Source organism: Aspergillus wentii (genome assembly GCF_001890725.1).
Source record: "Aspergillus wentii DTO 134E9 unplaced genomic scaffold ASPWEscaffold_6, whole genome shotgun sequence".
In the NCBI taxonomy this organism is placed as follows: Eukaryota; Fungi; Ascomycota; class Eurotiomycetes; order Eurotiales; family Aspergillaceae; genus Aspergillus; species Aspergillus wentii.
This window is the reverse complement of record NW_024467837.1, coordinates 185,676-206,519: the sequence shown is the minus strand read 5'-3', so window position 1 is coordinate 206,519 and position 20,844 is coordinate 185,676. Positions and strand designations below refer to the sequence as shown.

The following is a 20,844-nucleotide window of genomic DNA, read 5'->3' as shown; positions in this document are numbered from 1 at the left end:
CCAGGTATATATCCTTGTCAGCCTGCACAATCTCATCTGTATTGGGACTATTTCCTAATTATGTCAAGCCTCGTACCAAAAATTCTGTATTCTATTCCCAGTAACTGGCCTAAGCCTTTTATCTATTGGCCATGGTCTCCCAGTCTAATAAAGACAATATCTACTTACGCCACCTGGTTTTTCACATCCCCAATACACCACCGTTCGACCGTCTCCTTCACACCCGCCTGTAGATTCTCCAACGTCTCCTCTGCAAACCACGCAAGATGAGGACTCAACACCAGATTCAACCCATCCACCTCCAACAAAGGCGACCCGCCTCTGCCAACAGGCTCATTCGCGTAAACATCCATCCCCGCCCCAAAGATCTCACCCTGTTGCAAGGCACTAACCAAGGCTTCTTCATCCACTATCCCCCCGCGACCAACGTTGATCAGCACAGCCTGGCACGGCATCATCCGCAGCTCCTCGGCTGATATCAGGTTGACCGTCTCCGGCGTCCGCGGTAGGCAGAGTATCAACACGGTTGACCGTCGAAGCGCATCTTCAAAGGAAACCCGATCTGCTCGTGGCGTTTGCCCTCGACGCTCGGCTACAATCACCTTCATCCCTAGACTCCTCACTAACGTTTGGATTCGTTTACCCAGTGCTCCATACCCGATTATCCCGACTGTCTCCTGGCTGCATAGTAACGGGCCCTTCTCATCGGCTGTCCGCAGCCGTGGATGTAGAGACCCATTCGCTTTCCACACCGTTTCGCCCTTTGCAGGAACAGTCGTCATGGTATTGGTCAGACCAACTAGATTCCTCCGTGTCGCAAAGTACAATCCCAACGCGTGCTCACTGACGCTATCGATATTCGTTCCAGGACAATTGCAGACTGTGATTCCGCGGGCTATGGCAGCTTCTTTGTCGACACAATCTGTTCCCGACGCCATCACCACGATTAAGCGGAGGCGTGGGGTTTTTTCAACGCTCAGCATCTCGGCAGAGAGCCGGATTGTGGTTGTTAAGATGATCGTGGCATCTTTAACCCGCGCGCTGAGCTCTGGGGGCGTCGTCCAGTTGTGGATGGATATGGTGTATGGAGCTGGGAGGTTGAAGTCGGGGATTGGGCAGTGGACGGCCTCGATGGCGGCAATGTGGTGGGTTGTTCCTTTTGACATTGTATTGTATGGGTGGTAGGATTGTCTCGTTTGGATCCTGATTTACTGGCTACGAATATAAATCAATTATATTGCTCCGTTGATAAGCGAGATGTCAGCTATACTGCGAAGAGACTTGCCGAGCAGACAGACATCAATTCGGGCTACAGGGACCGAACTCCACTTAATGTCACCGCAAGGGCGTGCTCGTCTCAGAGTCTTCTCAAGTTTTGGTATCTATGGATGCTCATGAATTTGTGCCATGGCTGTTTTCAAGTTTATTCCACTACGATGGTATATTCCTATACAAAACTCGCCTACACTGTAATGCGCCCCTCACTAATCAGCACCGAGTCACAGCGCAGCATAACCTCGGTAACCTTTTCGCCATCCTCACTCCGAACAATTAATAACGTAGATATCATTCGTCCTCCCCATCTCAATGCCTTGCACGATATGATAATGAGAAGGCCCACTTCCCTGCCCCTTCCCTTCTCTCAGTGCCAGCAAGCGCGCAAGGGCACTGAACGCACTGCCAGTTCCGGCATTCTCCCACGAGACAAAAATACTTGTCCGAAGCTGTCTGTACCCACTCTTATCCGTTCCAAGATCAACAAACTACTTTGTGCCCGTAGGGCCGCAGTTCCACCCCTCGCCCATAATCCCGACGTTCCAGCAGTCTTCAAGTAGTCCGGAGGAAGTACTCGTCAAGGAATCAATGCCCGCTAGCTCAGCGAGAACAAAAGATAGCCCCTTGACGAGTGACATGATCGGAGCGGTCCCCATTCACCACCAGGTTGGATCCAACAAGCGTCTGGTGTACGTGACATTCGAATGGGATTGAAGCGCTCACAAGACCAGATGCCGCGTCCTGCGAAACGGGGATAGGGACTGCTTTAGTCACCAGTTCTTGTAGTGCAGAGCCGCCGGCGTAGTTCCGCAAAACATACGCTGCTGTCCCGATCGTTGGATGTCCGGCCAAAGGAACCTCGCATTTCGGTGTGAATGTGTCAATTGCGCGGGATTTGATAGCCTGGAAGCTGATTTCCGGATCGTGGAGGAAAATCGTTTCGGAAAGATTGAACTTGATGGCGATCTTTTGCTTGATGGTCTGCGTGATGGTGCTCCGGTTCTTGGCCGGGACAAAGACGATGGCGAGTGGGTTGCCCAGGAATCTGGTGTTGAAGACATCTACTACGACGTAGTTGAGGAACATGGTGAAGCAGTAAATTCTAGTAGATAACTGCCGGCTTCTTTATATTCTTCAATATTCAAATCTTCGGGTCGGCTTGATGCATAGAACTCGTATTCCGGTCGATGAATCATTCGGACAATGTGAGTGTTGTTATTGAACATAGCACCAGCATTCACAACGTTATTCGGTGCCCTGGCATGGCTTCTAGTGATATGAGGAGCATATTTCACAAAGTGGGTTTTCATTTCCTGATTGTAACATCATGCAAACGTTCATTCTTCTAATATTGCAGCCGGGATTACCCCATTCCCGCTCTTGCGAAACCAGTGCAGGTCTATAGAAAAGCACAACATGCTCAGCGAGCCACTTACTGAGCCACACTACCTTTACGGGCTGTACTTGAACTTCAGCTTGCTGCCAAAGGAGTAGTGCAAGGGCCCAATACCACCCTCGAACTTAGAGTGAGTCTTGGCCTTGGTGGCTTTGGAGTGACCCTTGCTCTTAGAGCTGGGGGTAAAGATATCTTGCGACTTGGCAGAAGAAGGAAACCAGGCACCCTCAGCATAGCAGGCATCCATCTCCTCCTTGGTGCTGAGGAGCTCGCAGAGAGTCACCTTGACCTTGGGGTGGCTGTCGGCCTGCACCATGTATCCGCCCTCGGAGATGCAGCGAGAAATCTCCTGCTCACTGCCCATCATTCCACAGTAATCCTCAGCACCAGCGTTCTGGGTATCCAGGGCTGCGTCAGCAGCGGCAATCCAGCCACCGTACTTGTAACAGTCCTTCTTGTTGGAAACAAGCTCGCAGACCTCAGCCTTCATGGCCTTGTGGTGGTCAGCGTGAAGCTTGAGTCCGCCTTCCTCGAGGCAGCGAGTTTGCTCCTGGGTGGTAGGAAGCTTCTCACAGTGCACCTTGACATCCAACACATCCTTAGGTTTGTCCGCGTTGTGCTTTGCGCTAGAAGCAGCCCAGCCACCGTGGGCGTAGCAGGCTTCTGTATCAGAGTCGGCGTCACAGAACTGAGCCTTGATTTGCTCGTGGCTATCAGCGTAAACCATGATTCCTCCTTCCTTCAGACAGCGGTTTTGCTCTTGAGTGGTAGGAAGACCTTCACAGTCGACTTCGGCACTCAGCTTCTTATCAGTAGCGGTGTAGATGGAGTCGGATGCGCCATCATGTTTACCCAGGTATTGCTAAAGAGCGCAACCATTAGCTCTTCAATTTCAGAAACGCAGGTCGCCGTGGAAGATACGCACAGTAACAGAATCCAAGAGTTTGGCCAGAGAGTAGACATCCTGGGAAGTAGCCTCGTCGCCCAAGGGCATCTGCTGGGGCAGAGCAGAAGCCGCCCCCGCGAGGAGAAGAGGCGCAATAGCAAGGTTGTTGAAATGCATCTTGGCCTGGATCAAGCAAAAATGGAATGAAGGGGACAACCGCCTGGGGTGCAGATGACCTTAAGTGTTAGCGACACCAACTCAGCTGCGATCCACATGGCTTGTAATGGGGAAAGTCTATCCCAGCTGTGGTGGACACACTAAGTAAAGGTGGGGATGGAAGCGAATCAAATGGAATGGTCGGAACCGCTCACACGGCCCAGATCGGGAAGTTCGGCATGTTCCACGGTTCCCAGATCTCAATACTTGCAACACTACACTTGAGATAGAAGAGTGCACTAAGACGAGGATAACTGAATGGGCAACTTGAGTTCATACATTTAGCCGAGTTACAACACTGGCTTCTTCCCGTTTCCGACTTTGCGTCATCTTTGCTGATCTCTCCTCAGCTGCGGCTGAGATGCGTAACTGTGGACTATGACAATGTATCCCACTGGGTGGTATCGAGAGCTGAAAATGACGATCTCATAATAATCTTCGCTAAACCTGCTGGGCCACCACTGCTTGTGCGATGATTGAGAAGCTGTCCGGGGTACTGTCTGCTTCGCCAAACCCATATATCCTTAGATTGATAAGTATTGAAAGCAGTTCATTGCCAGCGTGTGACAGTTTAAATCAAAAAGTGCAATATGTATATGTTACTCGTAAAAATTGCATAGTACGAAGTGACCAGAAACACCTCGTTCCTGATTCCGATATTCCGGACACGATTCAGAGATGTGGAGCTCAGCTGAAGGAGGTCCACTCTACATGAATGTGACCGTGGATCTCCTCTCAAGTGTACTGTCTGATTGGGAGTAGTCTCCCCAACACACCTACTATCGATCGGCACTCTCGCCAGCACCCCGACTACGGAGCCAATCGAGACTTATAAAGCCATCCTGTCTCTGCTTGACAGAGACTTCATAGTGCCTTTCACTAAATTTCCCCTCCAGACATCATACAAGATGAAGCTCACATCCTTGACTGTTTTGGTCGCGCTTGCCTTCGCTGGATCTGCTCATGGCTGGGACTGGTGTGCCGGTGAGACTTATGTAAGTTCCTTTTGACTGACTACTGATGCTTTTCTTCTCTTTTTTTTTGTTGTCTTTTCTTCCATGGTCATGACTGATTTATTTTTATTAGTGCAATGAGGACGAGGACTGCGTTTCTGACTGTTGGGATTATGGGTCACCCGTATGATTATTCCTGCTTAATTCCAAACCAAAAAGCAAGTGCTGAAATTGTCATTATAGGGTAAAAACATAGGATGCGGCAGTGGATGGTATCCTCACACCTGCTGGTATGACCGTGTGAGTTCAGTCTATATGTCCTATCCTCATGGTTTTAAACACTGACAAAAGACAGGGTTTTTAATAAAACTTGATGCCTTACATAGGTGGATTATTAGGAGTAAATACCAATGAATTATACGGTCCCAATCTTCAGATAGATCTACAATAAGATATGTATCTGTTTCATTATGATAGAACCAGTGCTATAGTATTCTCGAGGTTACTTCCACTCAGGCCAGGCATTGGATAATTGATCTGCATTGTATGAATTCATTATTGGTCCTGCATAGTACCAGCTAGCGACAGTAATATTTCACCAAGTGATCGGAGTTGCATGGATCCACCAAAAATGGCATCGTGGGTCCTATTTCAGTCTCGACTCAGATGCATATGTCTGGCTTTTGCAGATATATCCTATTGAATACTATCGAGAGCAGCACGATCATGCTCTTTCCAATAATACTATATAAATCTATTTCAATATTATTGTAGATTAATCAATGCCGAATGCTGATCCATACGCGTCAAGAAGCGGCCTGAACGCGCCTCAAGATTGTGCAGGTGACTGATAGTAAGGTATGGACTTTCTTGCTCCCAAAGCAATGGCAAGCCTCTGCTTATCTGTTCTTCATATAGCTATATGGGGTTTTCTGTGGCACAAATGGTATGCGTATGGCTGATGGCAGGACAACGTAAGTGGATCTATTCTATCGTTGTGGAATTTGGATCTTGATGGAAATCAAATTTGTCGGCTTGGCTTGAAGGATGGAAGGCTGAGTATTTGTATACATGGATTGGGTGTGAGTGTTAATTAATTATCAGTTTCTAATCTTGAGAGATCTACAATAACATATTTCTCTCTATTATCCAGATCATAAGCGATGCTATAGCATCATTACTTCCTCTCAGGCCAGGCATTAAACAGTCCTTCGGAGACGGTGACATCGCTAACAGTCGCCTTCTCAGCTCCGTCGTGGAAGAAGCTGATGTTGGTCGAGTTGGTGTACCACGATCTATGGTTGTTAGCTACGTCCAAGTCAAATGAAGAAGAAACTTACCTTGCCCAAGTACTCAATGCAAAGCGTCCATTTGCATACACCTCGAGAACACCATTGTCCACCACGATGGTGAGAGCCAGAGTCTCAATCTTCTCTACGCCGTCCTGGGCAATGTCGAACAGACGAAGACGACCAGCCTCGTTGGCGGCGGTGATACCCTCGGTTGTCTTGGATGCAGCGCTGGTGTTGGTACGGTCGACGATGATGGACTCGTTGGAGAATTGGTAATAGATGTTGGTGTTTTCGAGACCGGAAGAAAGAATCTGGAAGCCGGTCTTCACGTCCGAGGTACGGGCGGAGCTGGGGAAGCTGATGTTGGCTGTGAGCATGAAGTACTTGCTCTCAGGGGATTGCTTGAAAGGAATGAGGCCGGAGGAGTTGAGGGTACGGCCGGATTCCACGCGGGATGTGCCAGAAGCGAGTGCCTTGCGAGTCTCTCTGGCGATGTTGATGCCCATGGTCTTGAGCTCGACGTGGCCGGAGTCAGCGCTGGCAACGCGCCAGGAAGAGCCAGTCTCGCGGGCGAGGGCATTGTCGACGACGTTGGAGATGGTCTGGACGTTGAGTTCACGGGGGAACAGCAGAGTACCGGTCCAGTTTTGCTGGGCGGTTGGGAAGGTCTTTGCCTGCTCGTACTCGTCGCCGGTCAACCAGACGTAGGAGATGAAACGGTCTGGGGCACCGCTCTTGCTGGCAGCCTTGGAGCTGGCAGGGAGGATCTTTCCAGCTGCTGCGTAGCCCGACAGACCCCAGTCCAGCACACCAGCCATGGTGGGAGTGAAGGCGATGCTGCCATTGTTGGAGACATCTCCAGCAACCCACAACATGTCATGGATGGAGGTGACCTGAGGAGTAACAGGAGCAAGAGAACCCTCAGTACCGAGAGTAACAAAGATCTCTCCGTCGAGGTTGTATCCCTCACCGTCAAGGGAGAAGATGTTTCCAACCTCAAAGTTGAATCCCCAGCCTCCAGCCCAGTCACCGTTACCCCAGGTGGTGTTGGTGGGCTCGTGCCACCACTGTCCAAGGTACTCCCAGTACTGGAAGTCAGAGTCATACTGGCGGTAGAGGAACTGACTAGGACCAGATTCGTGCACACCACCGGAGATGGCAGTGTACCAAGTACCCTTGGTGCTGTTGGAGGCAGCATCCAGCTTGGGGTTCTGGAAGACATAGGGGTCACGGAAGGCAGTGACATTCACGGCGAAGGGAGGGTTGGGGATGACGGGGCCTTGCTGGAGTTTGGTGAAGTTGCGGCCGCCATCATACGAGACAGCGAGGGATTGGGTCTCACTTCCTCTGGTGTATGGGATGGACCAGTGGATGGGGAGGTAGGAGACGGAGGTGTAAAGGAGGGTTGGGTTGCCCCCGATACCGTTGGGAATGACAGAGCCATCGAAGACAGCGAGAGGGTCGTTCTTATCGCCCGCGACGATGGAGGGAGCACCGCCTTCTCTCAAGTCGCGATAGGTTGCGAGGTCATCGGTAGTAGCACCGGCGATGCCCTCGTGAAGGAATCCGATATGGAATGTGCCTGTCTTGGGATCGGTGTATTGCATGCACGGGTCACCGATCTTGCCAGACGGGGGGAGAACATGAGCTTTGGGTCTCCATGTATCGAACAGAGTGCCATTATCCAAAGTGGACAGATTAGGGGGAGCAGCATTATAATCCACCGACGCAGCACGGGGATAAACAGCAGCAGCAGCCTGAGTGGCGCCGACAACGGCAGCGGCAGCGAGCTTCATCTTCAGGGTCCGATGATCAGTTGTCAGATTCAGAAGATCATGCAGGAAACCGATCAGACTTTATAATATGCTCCGACCGGTAATTGACCGAGCGATCGATCAGCATCCGAGAACTCCGATCTCAACAGTTCATTTGCTTCAAACAAAGGAGGAGCTCGAAGCTGTCGCGACGGCCCAAACATACGCGCTGCTGGCATTCTTCGGGGAAATTCCCCGCAAAACCGCCGAGTTTATCCTGCATTTCCCCGAGAGCAGCACCACCTAATATTGGACACTGCTTCCTTAGCTTAATTATGCTAATCTGGAAAAGGTTCATGTTATGCTTGTTTCACCTATGTTTGCCCGAACAGCAGTTCTTTATATTAAGTGGGTATAGCATCGCATGAAGAACCAGTGTTCGTATATTAAACATCACTTGGCACGAATTAATCACGCACCAGTTGGATCGGAGATGGGCCGTGTAGAAAATGTTAGCTAATATCGTGCATTACATCTGCATCATTCGTATATGAGGTGGGTATTATCCTGCATGAAGCATCCCCAACAAAAACTACCACAACGGAAGATGCGGTGGAAATATAGACGAAGAAACTAAAAGACCCCAAAACCCTCATGACTTCCTGCCAGCTCTGACTGCATGGTTACGACGGGACTGTGCTCGACGAGGAGGTTGCTGCGGGAGAGATTGTGGATGCTGTGAGAGGCCCAGAGATACAGATCGCGAGTATAAAAATGGACACTGTACGTCTGGATGTGAATGCTGTATACGGACTTGTGCAGTCAGTCATGATAACTTTATGATCTGGCGGATTTTCCCTTTGATCTGGTGCCAATGAATACCATGTACAGCAGGCGATTAGATTATGCGTACATCTGGGGTGTGGGCTTTCTCTATCATTTGGAATGATCGGATATTTGTTGCTTGCTTCTTCCTCATTCATTCATTCAGTCACTATGATAGGCTTACATGCTCAATAAAGATGCGTGACTCTCCTCCCACGGATGCTCCGTCTCAACCAACTTGACCAACTCCTCATGCTTTGCACTCCTCGGCTTGATACTCAGATTAAACGGCGCCGGATGACTGATAACACCCGGCAGAAACTCCGGCGTGATGTCGACCTCCTTTCCATATTCCACTGGCTTACTGATGATAAACGCGGCAAGTGACTTGGCAATAGTAAGGAAGACAGTCGCATCAGCCAGATACTTACCTGGACATACACGACGGCCATATCCAAAGGAAATATTGTGTGGGTCTGGTTCAGGTGTGCTGCCGAGGAATCGCTCTGGTTTGAAATCCATCGGGTCGTGATAGACGGCTGGATCGTGTAGTAATGCCCTATCTTGTTAGTATCCATATTCGTATCGTATTATGATGACATACCAAATGTTAACGAGAACCATCGATCCCTTCGGAATGTGGTATCCTCTATAAGTATCATCTGCAGTCGAGGTGTGCGGCAGTCCCATGGGGGCAACCGGATGCCACCGGAGGACTTCTTTTACGATGGCATTGATATACGGCAGATTGTCCTGGTCTTCTGGCACAGGCAGTCTATCAGTTCCAACGACACGTTCGATTTCCTCCTGAGCTTTACGTTGAACGTCCGGGTATAGAGCCATCGCCAGGAAGAAGCATGCAAGTGATGATACTGTCTAAGAAGAGGTTAGCAATGTATCTGCGAAGAAATGGGGATATTACCGTATCGGCACCACCAGCGTAAAGCGACATGGCAGAGTTCTTGATCACAATCTCCTCTTCCGAGTCCTTGGCTGGAAGTCCATCTTCAAGCAGGCTCGACAGATAGGATGGTTCGTACTTTCCCTTTTTCATCTGTTCTTGGACAAACGCATATGGGACATCGATTGTGCCTTGCACATTCTTGTTCCACGCCTTGGCTTTCCTTTTGAACTCGGCTCCTGGGAACCATGATGGTACATATTTCACTGTTTTATTAGATTGTTACGATCGATATGAGTTGGATAGATACTCACGAATCGGCATGAAATCCACCAACCACTTCCCAGGGGTAGCAGCAAACGAGAATTCGTCCATGGATTGATTGACCAAATCAACCAGAGGATCATTCCCATGTGGCTCAATGGTATATCCATACGAAATCTTCAAAATAACAGCCCCAGTTTCACTGTCCGAGTCAGCTACACTATCCCCAGGTTTCACAATACTCAACTCACGTCCGTATATGTTGCACCAAATCCTGCGGTTTCCGCATAACCCTCAACAGGAACCGTCGCACTTCGACATCCTGCAGCGCGGAATATCGCGAAACAGCCGCTTTTGTGCCCAGAGCACGGTGGAGAAGTTTGCGATATGCGCGTAGGCGGTCCGAATATGACAGCATCGCTAACCCACGTACCCATCCGACCCTTTGAGCTGTTAGATTTTACTACTAATGTGGGTGGGAGCGCGTACAGTTCTCCAGCAAAAACCATTCGTGGTCGCGAGGAATGAGTGCCGGATCGCTTTTCCAGCAGATCGACAGCTGCTTGGGCTTCATTGATGATGACGATGGTCTGTCCGAGGACTGTGATTGAGCTGATGGGGCCATATTCATCTTTGAATTTGAGCCAGTGTTTCCACTCCTGCTCTCCTGGTTTGGCCAAATCCGCGATATTACCCACAATAGGCTTGCCCTTTGGTCCGGGTGGAAGAGGGGCTGGATTCCTCTTCAGGAATATCCTTGCCGCATATATACTAGCAAGCAGTATAATAACACTCGCAATTATTGACACGCACATGTCGCCTTCCCTTGGAATCTCCCGAGATTTGCAGCAGAAAAAGAAAACCACGCATCACGACCAACCGGCCAATTTAAATGAAATCTCAGTAGGCTCAGGATCTTCAACTTGGACTACGCCAAGGGTCTGTGTTGTATTCACCTGCAATGGGGGGTTATATCCGATTTCCACGGCCAATGTGCGGCTTCATATTGACAATGTAGCGTCGGGGTTGTGGAGCTAATTGGCAGCTAGGGAGACGGTGAAGCCGCCGTCTCTGCAGGATGTCGGGGGCTGTCGTGTTCAAACCTAAATTGTGACAGCTGCATCGTTTGAGGCTCTTGGGTTTCCTTCTGGACATGTGGATTAAATGTGTTGGTCGGTTCTATTCGAATTTTATTGGAACGTTTGGTCAGTGTGACTGTCAGCAAATATATATCGCTGGGTACAGGGAATGTGGTACTTTTCTACTCAGTGTGTCACTAATAGATATTTCAATGCTACCCCTCACAACTAATACAACGGGGTATCTTTAATATAAGACAACATAGCTACTATTTTTACCTCGGTTGACTTCGACCCTCCATCAACAATTTGTTTGTATGTCGCAGCCTGACACATTCTCACTTTTACCTGGTCTAAAGAGGTTTTAACAGTTACTATCACTGCAAATTTATGTGAAAGATCAAATTAATTGATATAGTCGAAGCTAATGATGGAATCTCGTAATGATCACATGATGAAGAAATTTCTAGTGACCGCGCTATACATCGGCTATATCATATGCAAAATCTAAATGTCAGAAAGCACCAAGACCGGAAGTCTTTTAATCGAACAAACTGGGTTTGTTTTCCACTACTAATGGAAGAATATTGATGGATTAATGGAGCTAAGATGGAATTAAACATAAGCACAAATGTACGTTAAATGCCGATGCCGATGTCCCTTGTCACTTTTCGGGATTTTCGGGGTGGGGCTGATATCTGTCATATCAACGGTCGACCATCCAAAGTCTTCAAAGTATATCTACCATTTATAGATAGAGTATGGTAAGCATCTACTATCTTATTTCCTATCCCCGTGTGTGTAGTTTAATGGAACTGGGTATATAAACCCTCTTCCATCTGTTAATTGAGGTCAACAACACTCCGTCCTCATCAAGCATCAATTATCTGTTCTATACATCATGAGCATCGAAAAAGTCAACTTCCCCAGCAAGGGCCTCAACATCATTGGCAACCTCTATCATCCATCCACCTCCAACCGCAAAAATGCAGCCATCATCGTCGTCCACCCCATGACCTCCATCAAAGAACAATCTCCAACGACCTACGCCACCCGCCTCGCCGCAGCCGGATTCTTCGTCCTCACCTACGATGCCGCCTACCAGGGTGAAAGCGACGGCGAGCCCCGCGGCCTCGAAGACCCGTTTCAACGTGCGGAGGAGGTTAGAAGTGCCGTGACCTTCCTCTCGACTCGGGATGAAGTCGATGCGGACCGTATTGGTGTTCTTGGGATTTGTGCGGCGGGGGGATATGCCTGTTTTGCGGCGCAGACAGATCTTCGTCTCAAGGCTGTTGCGGGTGTCAGTGCTGTCTGTTCTGGGGAGATCATGCGGACTGGGCTGATTGAGAACTCGTCGGATCGGGATACACTTCTCCAGGGTCTTAAAGCAGCTGGAGAGGCACGCATTGCAGAGGCAAGGGGTGAGCCAGTACAAGTCAATCAGGCTCTACCAGCAACCCTGGATGATGTCCCTAAGGACGCGCCTCATTTGTATAAAGAGTTGGTGGACTACTACAAAACACCTCGGGGCCAGCATTCCCGTGCACCCGGTATCTATGCGATTACGAGTCTCAGCTACCTGGCCAACTACGACTCATTCGCGTTCAACGAGATGGTCTCACCCCGCCCAGTGTTGATGATTGCAGGAAGTGACTCTGCTACCAGGTATTACAGTGAAAGGGCAATGGAAAAGACCAGAGAGCCCAAGGAGCTGTTTATCATTAACGGACAGACCCATGCTGGGTTGTACGATGATGCTTCAGTGTCTGGACCGAGGTTGGTGGACTTCTTTGGATCTCATTTGTCTGTTTAGATGTATATCATGCCGCATTCTCGATATTCGCCATAGCTTGAGTCATTTGTCTGGCAATATCTCGAGCCTCAGCACTGAATCTCTCATCTCTAGCAATCCAATCAACTTGCACTTTCCACTCATTCCAGTTCTCCATACTCCATATCTCTCTAGGAAGGTTTATCGTCTTCTCCCTTTTCAAACATTGTTTGTAAACATATCGTCCTGCATCAGGCTTTAGAATCCACTCTGCCGCTGCCATCAAATCACCGGCAATTCTCTTCGGACCGCCCATCTTGCGAAAATTCAAGTCTGGATAGTACGCATACGAGGGAAGAATATTCCCCAGTGCACAGAGAAACCCACAATCGATCAGACCAGAGACTGTGAGACGGGAGATTGCCGATTGCCAGTTTCGCCAGCCAATCTGGGTGTCGCTTCCGGGTGTTTCGACGTCCGAGTAGTCGTAGTAATGGTCTTCATAGTCAGTATTTATCATCTTGAAAAGGATAACTATAACATACCCTCTGCATCCCGCCGGATATCCTCCGTCAGCGCCATTCCCTCCCCGAGCACCCAGAATGTAATCATAACATACGGTTCATCCGGATAATCATGCGGAACATAGACCGGTAAATTTTTCTTCGGCAGTCCCTCCAACGCTTCCAAGAACTCCATAATCCGATTTTGTCCATCGCTATATGGTGGAAATGCAGCGAATACTCGTGCAAGCGACCTGAAAAACTCTGTCACAAGGCCTGTGGGATTTGGCATAGCACCGCGAAATTCCCATGGATCTGAGCTCTTCATACGCTCCTCGTGTTGCTGGTGGGCATTATTTTCTATCCAGGCATCATAGTCTATGGCGGCTTCTACTGGTGCAATGTCGCCGGTGACGAGGGAGAGGATGAGCCTTTTGTAGAAGATGTCTTCTTCGTCATCGTAGTCTTTGAAAATGTGGAATCGGAGGGTTTGGTTGTATTTTTCTGTCATTTTCATTGATGTATGTGATGTATATATATTGATAGATTTTTGAAAAAGACGTGGGAGCAGGTCTATATATGTGCCGAGTGTGGCTGTGCATCCAAGTATCGTGGCTCATCAGGAGGAGGATTATATTGCTGGCCTTAGATAGAAATATCCTCGATTTGAAGGAGAATCTGCAAACATTAGAGGATTCCACATGGTAGGTTGAAACTCACCTTTTCTATATATCGCACACCAACGATAATCCCATCTTTATCTCTCAGTTCTGCCTCCGATCCAAATGTATTCTGATCGCCCTTGTCAAGACACATCAAGCATGATACTGTCAGATCGGTATATTTATCTCCAATGAAGCAGGGTAGTTTATCCTTGGCCAATGCCACGAGATGCCGTTTGATGACAGACGCACCTCGACGGTGATCTTTGTCTGCGAGTGCATCTGTCAAGTCCAGTTCAGACCAGGGAGTTATACCATTTCCATCCTGTCGCACGAAAGACGTCCATAGAGCGATCTCAAGTAGACAAACACCGAGACTATAAATATCATGTTGCATTTTGAATAGTTCTTCAGGCCACAGACCCTGCCGTGCTGGATGACGGTAGATATTTCTATCCCAGTTCAGATCTCCGTAGTGATCTGTCGGTGCATCTGCTGGGCGGATTCTCTCAAAGCCAGTAAGGAATGATGGGCCGATGATGTTAGCGCCATCTGGAAAAATGATAATAGTTTCTGGTCTGATATTTTTATGCACGAAGCCGGCTGTATGGACAAACATGACAGACCGAGCCAGTTGTTTGGCGAGTTGAATACGTTGGTTCAGGGGACATCGGAATTCCTGCATCAACAGATGACGGAGAGTCGTGGGTGAGGATAGCTGCGAGGGTATCTCGAAGATGAATTCGAATTGTATGATTGCGTCTTTTTCATCGTGTACCTCGATCACGCCTTCACATTTCAACAGGCCGAATGTCATCGGATCAACATTGAGTAAGAGTCTTGCCAGATCCCGGACGTATGGCCTCACTCTCTGCATGGACGTATCAAAGGGATACTGTGTTTGATCCAGTAGAATCTTCCGTCCAGTTTCTGAATATGCCGAAATGAACGTATTCGACCGCGGTATCTGCGATATCTCCTTGTTGATAAGCTTCCTATCCACGAATATAGACTTTCCACTCTGATCATCAGCAGAAAGCTCCTTGATCGCCTCTCGCATCCGTGCCAATCTCCTAATCGACGGGTTCTCAGGCGCATCATCATTCACCTTCAACTGTCTATCCACATCCGGTTTGGCAATGCGCGTGATCAAATACCACGACGGATCGAATCGTCCTTGCCAATCCTCGAGATCCTTTACAGCATGCTTGATGTGCTTTCGGAGGTATATCACCTTGACCTTGTGTATTGACATACGAGATTCCGCTTTTCTTTCGACATGAGGAATTTCGCCATTCCAGCTTGTCACGCTTTCCAGGCTTTTCCACGCTGTCAGGCTTTTGTTCTGTAACCTTGCCAAGGCAGCTGCATAGTGATCCTGGAGAGGGGCAGGAAGAGTATCCCAGAGAGCTTTAAGCGAGTGTAGCTGTAGTTCTGTCTTTATCCACAGTCCCTGGATTGTAAGGATCATATCATCGATTTCTTTGTCAATGTGGCTTTGCTTCTGGCATATCGTGACTACTTCCTTGCCGTACCTGAATGAGTCAGAATACATTCTTTCGATGCTTAGGGTGCTTACTTCAAGCACAAATCCAATGTGCCAACGACCGCCAAGGCCAATCCTGCTAAACTGACTGGATCCATGATGATAAGGTTAACCGATTCCTTCGCTTGCGACAAATGAATAATAAGGGTAAGACGAGGCTGGACTTTTTGTAGCTTGTTAGGCTGCTGCGATCAGGCTACAAGACGAGGCTGAGCTACACGTAATCCTTGTGCGACCATCAGCATGGATGATCGAGCGGGGAAGGATACGAGTGAGGCTGCACAGCCTCATTTACATCCATCAAGTATCTGAAATGAGCCATCCAGCCTACAGTACCACGGCAAGTAGAACAAATCAATATGGACGACGACCTGTTTGCCGGCCATTTTAAGCTGGATGTTAATGTGCAAGGAGATCGAAGTCGGCAGGTCTCATTCGAGTCTGATCTCAGTCGGGGAATACGGAACAGGCGAGTCGTGACGATCTGGACGAGGGAGAAGTTTCTCGCTGAAAATGTCTATCTCGAACGGACAAATGCGGGCGAGTTGAGAGTCATCAAGCAGATGCTTCACCGACCGGCAAATTTGAATAATTGTCTTTCTGAGTTGAGGGCGATGGGGAGGGTGTCCAAGGTACATCTCTAGCTCCAAATACAATGATATATCTAATGATATAGGACACTGGCCTCTTCGTCCAATTTCAAGGATGGTTCCAATCAACCGACCATGTCTTCTTCGCGATGGAATATTGTCCTTTAGGAGACATCGCCAACTGCTACAATAACCCTCTCCCAGAGTCAGTGACACGCAATGTCGGTCGACAGGTTCTCGAAGGACTGGCAAAGCTCCATGAAATCGGAATCATCCACAGAGACATCAAGCCACAGAATATCCTCGTTCTCCAAAAGGACCCGATATGGGTGAAGATCAGCGACTTTGGAATCAGTAAACGTGTTCTCGATGGTCAAACTGAGCTTCGAACTCGCGCTGGGACGGAGGGATATGTTGCACCGGAAGTATTCGGGCTTGTTGATGATTGTGCTGAGAGTTCAGCTTATACCAGCGCTGTCGATATCTGGTCGCTGGGATGTTTACTGCATTACCTTCTAACAAAGAGTCCCCCCTTTATGACACTGGCTGCATTGCGGGATTATTGTTGGGATCCGATGGAGTTCCCTGAAGAGTTCCTGATTGCAGAAGATGTCGGAGATTCGGGGAGGAAGTTCATCAAAGATCTTCTTACCCTTGAACCCGAGAATAGACCAAAGACTTCCGTTGATATACTGTCCAAGTGGCAGATTAAAAAGACAGCACCGAAGCCAACAAGGCGAGTTCCAACGGAGGAAAGTTGGGATGGAAGCGAAGAGACATTTGTTCATGCAGATCTGACCAATCTAGATGATAATATGGTATGATACTCTCAATTACTTGATTACTATACTAATAATGACAGGACTACCACTCACTCGAACTCTGGAACGCAACAAATAATAACATCGACATCGACAGAGTCACAGCGCTCCTGGAACTCAGCGCAAATCCAAACAAACTGTGTAAAGGCTATACGGCACTACATCTCTCCGCAAGGAATGGATCCGCAGAACAGGTTGAATTACTCCTTGACTATGGGGGTGACATATCATTCCGAACAAGGCCTTATGAAGAAACAGCACTCCATCTCGCGATGCATCAGCGGAGCGTTGATAAACTGAAAATGCTCATTGACCGTGGTGCAGATATTAATGCACAGAATGCAGATGGCGATACTGTCCTGCATCTGGCAATTACAAAAGGGTGCTCGATCGATACACTTGATCTTCTCATAGCTAGAGGAGTCAATGCTGAGCTTCAGGGTCGATACGGCAGGACAGCTTTGCAATATGCAATCACCCTTGATCGGGAAGATACAGCTCGTTTTCTGCTACAGAAAGGGGCCAAGCCTAACAACCAAGACTACGACGGACGTTCTCCTTTACACTCGGCTATTGCAGCCACGAGAGTTTCGTCCAGCTTCATTTCCATGTTGATTAAAGCTGGAGCCGATGTCAATCAGCGAGACTCCAAGGGCCTGACACCATTACATGAAGCCGTTAGGCTGTCTCGAGGTAATACTATAGCATTCCTGGTTGATGAGGGTGCAGCATATCAAGGGTTACATCCTGATGTAGAGAAATATGTTAGATGGGCTTTGCTATGGAAGAGGCCTTCTAAAGCTCTCAGCTGGTAATTTGTGGGATAGCTTGATGTATGGTAGCGAATGTTCTTTAATATGTCTTAGATTGTTTACATAGTACCACTTTCATAATGGAATAGAATAGTCATCCAAATGGCATATTATCAAAAGGTACTCGGAACTCTATCAAGCCACATCAGATATAGCGTCATTGCCATCAGTATAGAATATTCTGTTCTCATAGTCCCGGTGGTCTTCTAGCTTTTCAAGTCGAACTTTTCTGCGCAAGATGTATCGTTTAAACATATAAGGGATGACCTTGAAAAGACGATACCGAACCAGCTTGCGGTTAGACACCTCGAATACTGTGTGCATGTCCTCTAGTCCTATCTGGTTAGTTTCTCTCACAAAGAGAAAGGCGAGGAAGAACAAGATAGAGGCGACGAATCTGACGGTTGTTAGTTGGCGAAATGATAGGGAGGACAGGTTGACCAACGCGGAAGGACGGAGACCTCCAAATGTATACACAGTATGTGGTTCAGAGAGGACGATAACTTTCATTACTCCCTGAGTCACATAGAAAATGCAGACTGATAGGGCCATGCCGAGTTCTATCTTGTCAGCTCCATATATAAGGTAACCATGGAGAGACTCACCACGATGATAGATAGGAAACACCTCAGCCGGGTACACCAAGCGGGTTGCATCTGCTCCAAGTGCCCAGATAAATTCGAATGCTATGCAGAAATAGATACTCATCTCCAGCCCTAGGGAGTAAAACTGGTGGCCGATGAGAACTAGGAGGAAAGGCAGCACAAGAAGGCTCACGAGGAGCAGACGCCGTCTTCCCCATTTGTCCATCAAATATACGCCAGTGGCCCCCCCGAACATGATTACGGCGGGGTTGGAAATTAATAACATAGCATTATAGATAGATTGCTCACCAGCCTCGGATCGCAACAGGTGGAATGTACTGCTGACCACTGCAATGCCAGACAAACTGGAGGACAGCATGACCACCACAGAGGCCATTGTCGCCCGTCTGATCCAGGGCACTGCGAAAATATGCATAAAGCGAGTGGGAAGGTTTCTGTGACCGAAGTTCTGCGTTTCCAACTTCATCTGTAGATGGATTCTCCACAGGTCCCGTGCAGCCAATATATCTGCCCCGGCTATGATCCGTAGAGACTGGTATGCGTTTTTCATCTGGCCACGGGCGGTATACCAGCGAGGTGATTCGGGGCACATCAAAATCGGAAATGGAAGAATTCCTGCGCTTACCAGGTTGAAGATAACCCATATCATTCCCCCCACCTCTGGGGAATCCCCCATCCGACAAAGCAAAGCTGAGGCTGCCATAAAATATCCCATTCCGGTCGCCCTACCTTGCTGATCAGTTCCGCTTTGGTTGAGGGGGCAGGTATAATCATACATTGACATGCTCGAAAGCGTGGTTCCACGCTCATGAGACCGACTGACTTCTACCAGGTATATCGGGATGGTGCATGCCTGAATCCCAACTGCAAATCCCAGAAGCAGGCGACACAGCAGTTTCGACTCCCATGTGGTGGATAGTACTTCACCCAGTAGAGAAACAAACAAGATGATGCCGGAGGTGAATACGCCCCATCGCCGGCCATAGAAACGGCTGAATACCGCCGTACACCAGCATCCGAGGAGTGAGCTAGAAATAAGTGGTGCACTGCCCAATAAATGATTACCTTGTCGATAACATATCAAAAAGATACCAACCATTCTAAAAGCATCATTACCACACCATGGTCGAGGTTCGATGAGTTGTCCCAATACCATCCAGTGGCAGCATCACTGTAAGTCGAGGGAAAAGTAAGTGAATACATATTCCTTCCACTATACACAGTACGTAATCAGCTCTATATCCCATCCCAATATCAAAATGGTGTTATTGCTCACAGTACAAAGCCTGATAGATAGGCGCACAAAAGCACTCGGTTATGACCGACATCGTGCTCCAACTTCTTCGACTTCTCCTTACCCAGGATAATCACCTCCTCGGCCGTCAATCCATCTATGCGATCGATATCCACACCGTCGGATGATAAGAAAGCCCCTTTGCGAATGACATCTCGGAGGTCGTCCAAATTGTACTGCGTTGCGAATTCGTCAACGTCATGCACCAGTTGTCGCTCGTACAGGTCACGGTTCGGACTATGTGATCTATCGGAAACAAAGTGTTAGTGCTATTAACTCATAATACATAGATGTTTAGAGATACCTTGGCGATCGATTATCCCGATAAACCCCTCTGGCCAGACGGATTCCCCGCGTTTGTGGACTTTCGCCTGGTAAGACTGTTTCACTTGACATCGTAATGTTTACCGCAATTGAAGAAAGAGTGAGCTAGGGGTGAGCGAGAGATGAGCAGAGGTTCCATCTGAGAGGAAGTAGAGATGAGTGAATTATTTTCCCTCGTCAAAGATCAATCAGCAAGGCTGGATGAAGATCGGACATGACGAGGCTGCGGGCGAGGCTGCGCCTCTGTCGGGCGCGTCACGAGATGAATCCCTGCAGATGACTGCCTTTTGGGATAGGACATGATCGTCGAATCTGTTTCATATCTGCCAATTTGGATGAGTATTTGTGCTTGTTTTGATGATATCTAAAAAAATAAAGGAAATGTATGGAGATGTTCTCCGTCTCCGACTATCTTGACCGTAGGGGAATCTCATTTCCCCCCACAGCCCAGGATCGCATGTTTGATTTAGTGTTTACCAATTAAATTGCGAAAGGTCTTATTATATAACAACCATTTTCTTTTTATGTAGGGTCGCTTCTTAATTGACAGTTACAATGATTGAAATGATAGCGGGACAAAGAAATATATATCATAATCATACCACTCCAAGGGATGCCATGACAACAGATTCTACCTTTGGGCTGCAATCACTTTTGTTGCTCATGGTATTGAAGTCTGTACTGTGGAAACTTCACTATTGGTCTTGCCATTTCCCTAGTATTACGGTGGATTGCACAAATTCATATCCAAACCCAACATAATGCTGCACTTGTGTAATTGTGCAGATAGGCGGCGTTTGGTACAAATTCGGATTTTTCTTATCTTGCATCCATAAGATAACAAAAAGGAAGAGATACTGATACTTTTTGACATCAATAGACGACAATAGACAGACCAGCCTATGGGTTTCTACCTACAAGTACGAGGTCCGCCGCAATATCACATCATACAGAGCATGCAGAGGGATACTTGTACTAACCTTTATTTTCCTAGCTTCTGTTCGGGCGATATCGGCGATACTTGAGTGTTCCTAGCTTACATGATCTTCCTCACCACCAGGTACAAATGATCGTC

The 20,844-nt window shown here is 48.2% G+C and overlaps 11 protein-coding genes across 11 annotated transcripts; 3 read left to right on the top strand and 8 right to left on the bottom strand.

Moving 5' to 3' along the window:
- Positions 1–164: 164 nt before the first annotated feature.
- ASPWEDRAFT_114743 (D-isomer specific 2-hydroxyacid dehydrogenase family protein) lies at positions 165–1,166 on the bottom strand (the record flags this gene model as incomplete). Its single annotated transcript, XM_040828521.1, has 1 exon — positions 165–1,166. One exon carries the CDS (start codon positions 1,164–1,166, stop codon positions 165–167), a length of 1,002 nt encoding a protein of 333 aa, XP_040686358.1.
- A 296-nt stretch (positions 1,167–1,462) lies between these two features.
- ASPWEDRAFT_743508 (PhzF family phenazine biosynthesis protein) lies at positions 1,463–2,425 on the bottom strand (the record flags this gene model as incomplete). Its single annotated transcript, XM_040839460.1, has 4 exons — positions 1,936–2,425; positions 1,765–1,898; positions 1,560–1,713; positions 1,463–1,525 (listed from the first exon to the last, which is right to left on the bottom strand). The coding sequence occupies exons 1-4, from the start codon at positions 2,359–2,361 to the stop codon at positions 1,463–1,465; spliced, it is 777 nt and encodes a 258-aa protein (XP_040686357.1). The 5' UTR covers positions 2,362–2,425.
- A 301-nt stretch (positions 2,426–2,726) lies between these two features.
- Positions 2,727–3,734, bottom strand: ASPWEDRAFT_174127 (uncharacterized protein; the record flags this gene model as incomplete). Its single annotated transcript, XM_040831178.1, has 2 exons — positions 2,727–3,533; positions 3,597–3,734. The coding sequence occupies 2 exons, from the start codon at positions 3,732–3,734 to the stop codon at positions 2,727–2,729; spliced, it is 945 nt and encodes a 314-aa protein (XP_040686356.1).
- Positions 3,735–4,630: 896 nt separating this feature from the next.
- On the top strand, positions 4,631–5,152 carry ASPWEDRAFT_589223 (uncharacterized protein). The gene is made up of 4 exons (XM_040838420.1): positions 4,631–4,768; positions 4,860–4,910; positions 4,970–5,026; positions 5,082–5,152. The coding sequence occupies exons 1-4, from the start codon at positions 4,682–4,684 to the stop codon at positions 5,088–5,090; spliced, it is 204 nt and encodes a 67-aa protein (XP_040686355.1). The 5' UTR covers positions 4,631–4,681; the 3' UTR covers positions 5,091–5,152.
- A 587-nt stretch (positions 5,153–5,739) lies between these two features.
- Positions 5,740–7,958, bottom strand: ASPWEDRAFT_185170 (glycoside hydrolase family 32 protein). The gene is made up of 2 exons (XM_040832067.1): positions 6,067–7,958; positions 5,740–6,021 (listed from the first exon to the last, which is right to left on the bottom strand). The coding sequence occupies exons 1-2, from the start codon at positions 7,812–7,814 to the stop codon at positions 5,904–5,906; spliced, it is 1,866 nt and encodes a 621-aa protein (XP_040686354.1). The 5' UTR covers positions 7,815–7,958; the 3' UTR covers positions 5,740–5,903.
- A 681-nt stretch (positions 7,959–8,639) lies between these two features.
- Positions 8,640–10,577, bottom strand: ASPWEDRAFT_60986 (cytochrome P450; the record flags this gene model as incomplete). The annotated part of the gene is made up of 7 exons (XM_040838550.1): positions 8,640–9,156; positions 9,202–9,473; positions 9,520–9,764; positions 9,813–9,964; positions 10,014–10,205; positions 10,252–10,495; positions 10,535–10,577. 7 exons carry the CDS (start codon positions 10,575–10,577, stop codon positions 8,778–8,780), a joined length of 1,527 nt encoding a protein of 508 aa, XP_040686353.1. The 3' UTR covers positions 8,640–8,777.
- Positions 10,578–11,742: 1,165 nt separating this feature from the next.
- ASPWEDRAFT_52843 (alpha/beta hydrolase) lies at positions 11,743–12,654 on the top strand (the record flags this gene model as incomplete). The annotated part of the gene is made up of 1 exon (XM_040837790.1): positions 11,743–12,654. The coding sequence occupies one exon, from the start codon at positions 11,743–11,745 to the stop codon at positions 12,652–12,654; it is 912 nt and encodes a 303-aa protein (XP_040686352.1).
- Positions 12,655–12,661: 7 nt separating this feature from the next.
- Positions 12,662–13,632, bottom strand: ASPWEDRAFT_115192 (uncharacterized protein; the record flags this gene model as incomplete). The annotated part of the gene is made up of 2 exons (XM_040828562.1): positions 12,662–13,110; positions 13,158–13,632. 2 exons carry the CDS (start codon positions 13,630–13,632, stop codon positions 12,662–12,664), a joined length of 924 nt encoding a protein of 307 aa, XP_040686351.1.
- Positions 13,633–13,802: 170 nt separating this feature from the next.
- Positions 13,803–15,421, bottom strand: ASPWEDRAFT_115911 (uncharacterized protein; the record flags this gene model as incomplete). The annotated part of the gene is made up of 2 exons (XM_040828617.1): positions 13,803–15,312; positions 15,357–15,421. 2 exons carry the CDS (start codon positions 15,419–15,421, stop codon positions 13,803–13,805), a joined length of 1,575 nt encoding a protein of 524 aa, XP_040686350.1.
- Positions 15,422–15,888: 467 nt separating this feature from the next.
- Positions 15,889–16,871, top strand: ASPWEDRAFT_589091 (serine/threonine-protein kinase). Its single transcript, XM_040838419.1, has one exon. It carries the CDS (start codon positions 16,063–16,065, stop codon positions 16,735–16,737), a length of 675 nt encoding a protein of 224 aa, XP_040686349.1. The 5' UTR covers positions 15,889–16,062; the 3' UTR covers positions 16,738–16,871.
- An 810-nt stretch (positions 16,872–17,681) lies between these two features.
- ASPWEDRAFT_115942 (uncharacterized protein) lies at positions 17,682–19,684 on the bottom strand (the record flags this gene model as incomplete). The annotated part of the gene is made up of 5 exons (XM_040828620.1): positions 17,682–17,943; positions 18,022–18,876; positions 18,928–19,216; positions 19,273–19,364; positions 19,428–19,684. Coding segments are annotated over 5 exons (1,755 nt in total), but the record flags the coding sequence as incomplete, so codon positions are not given.
- Between the last annotated feature and the right edge of the window lie 1,160 nt (positions 19,685–20,844).

Excerpts from the sequence above, each read along its gene's own strand:
- ASPWEDRAFT_589091 (XM_040838419.1), top strand. The coding sequence starts at position 16,063 with ATGGAATATTGTCCTTTAGGAGACATCGCCAACTGCTACAATAACCCT.
- ASPWEDRAFT_589223 (XM_040838420.1), top strand. The coding sequence starts at position 4,682 with ATGAAGCTCACATCCTTGACTGTTTTGGTCGCGCTTGCCTTCGCTGGA. Across the intron at positions 4,769-4,859 it reads GGTGTGCCGGTGAGACTTAT|TGCAATGAGGACGAGGACTG; the intron begins GTAAGTTCCTTT and ends TATTTTTATTAG. Across the intron at positions 4,911-4,969 it reads GTTGGGATTATGGGTCACCC|GGTAAAAACATAGGATGCGG; the intron begins GTATGATTATTC and ends TTGTCATTATAG.
- ASPWEDRAFT_185170 (XM_040832067.1), bottom strand. The coding sequence starts at position 7,814 with ATGAAGCTCGCTGCCGCTGCCGTTGTCGGCGCCACTCAGGCTGCTGCT. Across the intron at positions 6,022-6,066 it reads GCATTGAGTACTTGGGCAAG|ATCGTGGTACACCAACTCGA; the intron begins GTAAGTTTCTTC and ends TAACAACCATAG.